Raw genomic sequence first — 6,930 nt, 5'->3', positions numbered from 1 at the left:
CAAAAAGAAAAAAACCCGATGCCATACCTAAGTTATCCCTCTCTCAAAATAATGCCATTTATGTTATAAACCATGAGCACCCCATCAAAAGACTGGAACTGTTTTTGTTAATTCTGTGGCCATTTTGTTAAAAGGGCAACAACTAGACCTTTGGGGCTTATACAGAGTTAGAGTTCCTATCAGGGACAACAGCACCACAGCCTTAGTGAATCCTTATGAAAGGAGGGACATGAATAACTGAATTGGAAGAGTTACAAGGAATGAGAGCTGCTCACTCCCCAAAAACTAGAGCTCACAGAAAACCAACAGAGGCGCAAGATACAGACCACTCAAAGTCCACGTTATTCCTACGACATGCTGAAAGTGCTTCAGAATTCACACAATACTAGTTTTCGTTCTGGTTAAATCACATATACCAGTTTATAACAGAAATGGTAAAATCTGTAGCTGTTCAAGGTTTTAGAAGATTGCTTAAGAATGGTTTCTTGTCTTTCCTACAACATGTTGAAAGTGCTTCAGAATTCACACAATACTAGTTTTCTTTTGGTTCTGGTTAAATCATATGTACCAGTTTATAACAGAAACGGGAAACTCTGTAGCTGTTCAATCACTTAAGAATGGTTTCTTGTCTTTCTATGCCACCTCTACAGTTCTGGCTTCTCAGTTCTTTGTTAGTAAATTCAGCGTGCAGGTTTTATCCCAGGCTAATTTAATTTATACACTTCCGGAAGGAACGCCCTCTCGAATCCACAGAGTGTTGAGGTGGGGAGCCCCCACCCACGTCACCAACATGCACGTCGCCCCACACCACCTCTTCGCTCTTCTCAGCTAAAGCCACCGTTGAGTCTTCCACCTCACCCCTCCTCCCGTCGCGGCCCTCCTCAGGGTGTCTTCCATCACAGTCACGGGCTCGGATGCGAGCTCTGGGCTGGTACAGCTGCAAGCCTGGCCAGTCCTGCCAGGACAGAAGTCGTGTTACTCTTCCAAGAGCCAGAAACACAAGCTGGGGCAACAGCTCTATCTATTTTAGGCCCTGATGATCCTAATTATCTAAAGAAATCAGTCTAGCAGGTAAAAATCAGCCTTTTTCATAGCACTATCTCAGAAACTAGGCATTTTGAGATCTTAAAATAGGCCATGAAAAAGAGTATTCAAAATAACTTGAAAGTAAAGTTAATCTCTGAGAAAGTGTTATTGCCAAACCTAGACCGCTCTGTGGAATTGGTATAATCATGGCATTCCCTCCTATTATGAGAGGTGAAAACTCAAACACACTCATCACAACCCCTCAAACTCACATGCACAGTGGATGCAAGCTTGGAAGCACAAAGCCTGAACTGAGCAGTCATATACGCTTGTGATGAGCTGCGATTTCTGTGCAGCTCATTCCCCCACCGTCCCCTTTACAGAAAACACTGACTGGCCATCACACTGAGCTCTCAGAGCTGGTGGGGTGAAAACATGACTGGATAAAGCACACGAAATGAAATGGAACTGCTTCAGGGCGTGGGAAAGAAAAGCCAGGGAAGGACAAAGAGATTCTGCAGGCCACGGCTACTGAGGAGGCCAGCCAGCCCCGCGGGAGCTGTGTGTGTGCCTGGGCGGAGCAGCAGCCTTGGCTGCCTGAGGGGCAGTGAGGCTCGGGGGGCGCGTCCTGTGCTGCTTCTCTAGGGCTCACACTCACCTATACCCACCACTCACCTGTACCCACCACTCCTGGGCTGTGTGTGAAGTCCCCACAGTCACTACCGTGTGGGTTACCAGAACGTCCTTTTCCTATTATCAGCCTGGCCAATGAGAAGAGTGGGAAAGAGCTTGGGAGGCCTATGTAACCTATCACACTCTTTCCCATGCTCTTGGATCAGAAAAATTAATACTGCTAAAACGGCCACACTAGCCAAAGCAACCTACAGATGTAATGCAATCCCTATCAAAATACCCATGATATTTCTCACAGAACTAGAATAGATAATCCTTAAATTTATATAGAACCACAAACATCCCAGAACTGCCCAGGCAATCCTGACATAAAAGAACAAAGCTGAAGGTGTAACCCCTTCAGATGTCAGACTATACTACAAAACCACAGTAATCAAAACATTATGGTACAAAACCAGACATACGGATCAATGGGACAGAGTAGAGAGCCCAGAAATAAACCCACACATCCATAGTTAATTAGGCCAGAGGAGGCAAGAATACACAACGGAGAAAAGACAGTCTCAGCAGCAAAGGGGCATTGGGGGAACTGGACAGCTACACACAAATCACTGAAATGAGAACATACCCTCACACCGTGCACAAAAATAAACTCAAAACTGTTTAAAGACCTAAATATAAGACAGGACATAAAACTACTAGAAGAGGACACAGGCAAAACATCCTCTGACGAATCATAGCAATGTTTTCTTAGGTCAGTCTCCCAAAGCAAAAGAAAATAAATGAGACCTAATTAAACTGAGATGCTTTTGCACAGCAAAGGAAACCACCAATAAAAAAAAACCCCTACAGAATGGGAGAAAATATTTACCAATGATGAGACCAACAAGGGGTTAATATCCAAACTCCATAAACAACTCATATAACTCTATAACCTTATGTATCACTTGTGTGAAAAGCCTATTACAACACAGTGCTACATAGCCAATTGTGTCAGTTGGGCTCCTGGGCTAACTTTGTTGGACTTATGAACAAACTGGACTTAAACACACTCCTGATCGGAATTTGTTCACATGTGGGAGACTTGCTGTAGTCAAGGTATGGAAGCAACTTAAGTGCCCACTGACAGGTGAGTGGGTAAAGAAGACGTGGTACATATATACTATGAAATATTACTCAACCATAAAAAGAATGAAGTAATGAACATCTGCAGCAATGTGGATGAACCTACAGATTATCGTACTAGGTGAAGTAAGTCAGACAGAGAAAGTAACTATGTGGTTACCACTTATATGTAGACTCTAAAAATAATATAAATGAATCTATATACAAAACAGAAATAGACCCACAGTCATAGAAAACAAACTTACGATTATCAAGGGAGAGAAGGAAAGAGGGAGGGACAAATTAGGAGCATGGGATTAACAGATACAAGCTATTAAACATAAAATAGATAAGCAACAAGGATTTACTGTACAGCACAGGCATTGCATTCAGGGTCTTGTGTGAACCTATCATGGAATATAATCTGGAAAAAACAGCCAGTTCGCAGCATGCCTGAAACTAGCACAGTATTGTAAACCAACTGAACTTCAATTTAAAAATCAGAACACTGTTAATAACGTAAAAGGAAGCACCAAGGCATATCATGTTTTCCGTACTGTCTTAGGAGAAAAACAGATACTCTTTCCGTTACTTATTCTCAGGCAAATGGTGTGAATGTGCAGCTTTATGCTAAATAAAAGGGTTTGTGGGTTTTTCTTTTTTCCTTTCTTGGTTAAAAAAAGAAATCAGTTCTCTGAGTAAAGGAGATGCTGGTTTCATCTCAGACCCTGGTACCATCTCACTTGACCAGAATCACTGCTCTACAGACATAGCCTTTCAAGACAGGGAGCCCTAAGACACTGTCAGAGCCTGTGGTCCTGCATCTCAAGACACTTGGTTAAATAGAACATTTTTGTTTGGAAAAGCAGCTGTAAGCCTGCAGGATTATAGTTGATACTTTGAGCAAAGGAAATGAAAGGAAGATTATGCCCAAAGAATGAAAGAACCTTGCTTCCCGTGCGCTCCTTTCTGGGTGCCGGCCGGTCTTCACTCTTCTCCCTGCCCGGCCTCCCTGCCGCTTCCACAGGGCAGCCCCTCTCCTGGCTCCCTCTCCTCCCTCTGTCTGCGGCCGACCCCTTCCCGTGCGCCAGCTCTTCTCCGTTTCTTCCCGAACATTCTTCCAGCTCGTAGCGGGCTCTGTGTTTCCTGTCATCCAAGTGGCATCGCTGTGCTTCAAGTTCTTTTTCTCGGGATCTTCTCTCCTTATCCCTTTGCTCTTTATCACTGTCATTCTGTGACCTGTGATTCAACACAAATTATCAGTGACCTTACATAAACTGCCGACAATTATCTGTCTTCCCTCCCAGACTACAAGTTCAGAACCAGGCAGGGAACATACAGTCTGCTCACCACTGCTATGCAGGTTTGCACGTGAGGGGCACACAACAGGTGCTCAATAAGAAACTTTAGAAAAGATGAATAAACCAGAGCAGTAACAACATTTACTCTTACGCTTGAGTGACATATATGTGATAGGCACTAAGCCATGATCTACACACACACACATTCTTATAATTCCTAGTAAATAAAACCCTCTATTTTTTTACAGATAAAGCAAATGAGACTAAAAGTAATCAAGGGACTTTCCTAGTAGATCAGATGAACATCCTTCATGACACAGAACTGTTATTTACAGTTTGAGTTTCTGTTCCAAGCAGAGCTAAAATTAATTCAAAAACAGAACACCGCCTGCTTGAAGGCAGCCTCAGGGCTGCAGATGGACGGTTCACTGTCAGCACGACCCTGACCACAGAGACAAAGGTGTGCAGACGCGCATCCCAGCGAGGCTCCTGAACTCCAGGCATATTCACAGAATACAAGCATTCACGCACACTGCAGACGGCGATAGGGCCACAGCTTGATGACAACTCCAGGTGCGGAACACGGTCAGAGAAACACAAGCTCGGCTCACCTCTCCCGGAGCTCCTCCAGCGAGCCCTCTGAGGGCTTGGGCTTCAGGACCACCTCACGAGGACAGGACTCCCACCTCCCATCTCCAGGCTCAGTCTCCTCCACTCTTTCTTTCGGTTTCTCAGTGCTCGGCTCCTCTCCCTTTTCTGGTTTTTTGAGAAGCTGGGAAATTATAATGCTAGTAAAATACCACTTTAAGAGTATATTAAAAAGAAAGTATTTAATAAATAATTTAAAATATATACCGATATCGAGCCCAAATGTTTGAATAGCAAAAAACATAAGCTAAAGATCCAATGAACAGGTTTTTGGTTAAATATACACAGGAACGTTCAGTCAATGAGGTACTTTGTAGTTATGAAAACAATTTAGGATAATGTGATAAAAAGATATTATATAAAAGAAGAAGAGAATGTTACAAAGCAGAATGATCTGATTCCTATTTGCATGTTGATTCACAGATATATTAATAAAAAGTCTAACAGGCATGCAATAGTGTTATTTCCAGGAGCAGAAATGAAATGATCTTCCGTTCATCTATAGGTTCTAGTGTTTCTAAAATGAACACGTACTATTTTTATAATACAGAAAAAAACTTTTTAAAGATGTCTTACTGTTGATGACTTTGAAAATAGTTTTCAAAATGCCTACTGCTCTCTTTCCTGTAACAGACTTAGAGTAACGCTGATACACCGCTTCTAGTATGAAGTTGGACCCCCCTTCTGTTCGTACTCTTTGAACTTTGGTACCACAGGCAGAGTCATGAACTTAAGTCTACATGTGAGAATTTTGCTCTCATTTATAAAAGTGAACTTACTGAAGTTGTGGTATAGAAAAACTATACACAGACATACTTCACTAAATTCGATCATTTAAGAAGGAAATACAGGCTGTCAGACACAACTGTGCAAGTCGCTTCTGCCTATGGAAAATCCTTTCAGGGAACAGTCTATCTTTTTTTAGTTTCAAAAGTAATCTATGAAACCACAGGGAAATGCAATAGTGAATGTCTCCATCCATCCAACTATTAGTTCATGCACCTACAAACTCGTAACAGTATTTCTGAAACCAAAGAGTTTTTCCAACACCACCTCCCCGACTCTCAACACAGGCTGGTGCCCTATGAGCCAACCCATATCTGCCACCATCTACCTGGGGTCAAGGTCAGACCCCATGGGGCTGTCCCCACGTCAGAGGCCAGGTTGTCACCAGTACTTGTGACTCACCGGCTATAAATTCAGGGAGTTCTTGAATGAGAATGACTCATGGAACTCAGGAAGCACTTTACTTACTATTACTGGTTTGTTATGAAGAGTACAACTCAGGCCCAGCAAGCTGGGAGAGAGCTCGGGGCGTGGAACCTGGGAACAGTCTGAGGCCTCCCTCCTCCACTCTCAGCAGCAGGATGTGTGTGTCCACCAGCCAGGTTGCTCTCCAAACCCAACACTTCAGGACCTTTACGGAGTGATGCCATTCCATAGGCATCACCAATTGCACCTCTGGCCACTGATGACTGAACTCAGACTCCAGCCCTTTCCCTCGTGGGAGGTGGGGATGGCGCTGGAAGTCCTAATCCTGTAATCACACCTGGTCTCTCTGGTGACCAGCTTCCATCCTGAAGCCATCCAGGGCCCCAGCCACCTGTTAGCTCTTAGCATACAGGACATTCCTATCACTCCAGACGTAGCAAGGGTTTGATGAGCTGTGTGCCCTGAACTGGGAAGGAGAGCCCCGGCTCGGGGCTAGGAATGCAGTTGTGCGAGGCCCACAGTTAGGGCCTCACACCTGATACTCTTGTCAAGGCGGTGGCATCACGGGAGTGGGAGAACCGTAATCACAGTGACGAAAACAGAAGAGTCAGCCAGATAATCTCAGGAGGTTATAAAATGCTACAGACACACGATAAGCAGAATAAAAGTACAGGGAGGTGTGGGGGAGGGAGGAGGAATGGTTTCTCAAGGGGTCAGGGAAGGGGCCCCTGCACAGACAGGATGTGCCCAGGGAGCAGACGGTGAAGGGAGCCATCCTGAGAGGGTGTGAGTCTGGGGTGGGGCGGGGGAGCTCCCTGTGTGGGAAGTGGGGGAGGGAGCCCGGAGGGCAGCAGGGAGGGAGCACGGAGGACAGTGGGGAGGGAGCACGGAGGACAGCAGGGAGGACAGTGGAGAGGGAGAACAGAGGGCAGCGGGGAGGACAGTGGGGAGGGAGCACTGAGGACAGCGGGGAGGACAGCAGAGAGGGAGCACGGAGGACAGTGGG

General features: G+C 45.0%; 1 protein-coding gene across 1 annotated transcript in view; it reads right to left on the bottom strand.

Annotated features, from left to right (window-relative positions):
- Window positions 1–605: 605 nt before the first annotated feature.
- Window positions 606–6,930, bottom strand: part of UPF3A (UPF3A regulator of nonsense mediated mRNA decay) — a 19,379-nt gene continuing 13,054 nt past the window's right edge. Inside the window, exons 8-10 of the mRNA XM_040267506.1 lie at window positions 4,676–4,836; window positions 3,711–4,002; window positions 606–955 (exon numbers count right to left, since the gene is read on the bottom strand). Coding sequence (XP_040123440.1) covers window positions 710–955; window positions 3,711–4,002; window positions 4,676–4,836 — 699 coding nt within the window. The 3' untranslated portion in view covers window positions 606–709. The remainder of the gene's footprint in view (window positions 956–3,710; window positions 4,003–4,675; window positions 4,837–6,930) is intronic.

The sequence above is a fragment of the Oryx dammah genome, unplaced genomic scaffold (genome assembly GCF_014754425.2).
Source record: "Oryx dammah isolate SB20612 unplaced genomic scaffold, SCBI_Odam_1.1 HiC_scaffold_24, whole genome shotgun sequence".
NCBI classification, from domain to species: domain Eukaryota; kingdom Metazoa; phylum Chordata; class Mammalia; order Artiodactyla; family Bovidae; genus Oryx; species Oryx dammah.
Note: the sequence above shows the minus strand (reverse complement) of the source record. Positions and strands in the feature narration are given on the sequence as shown.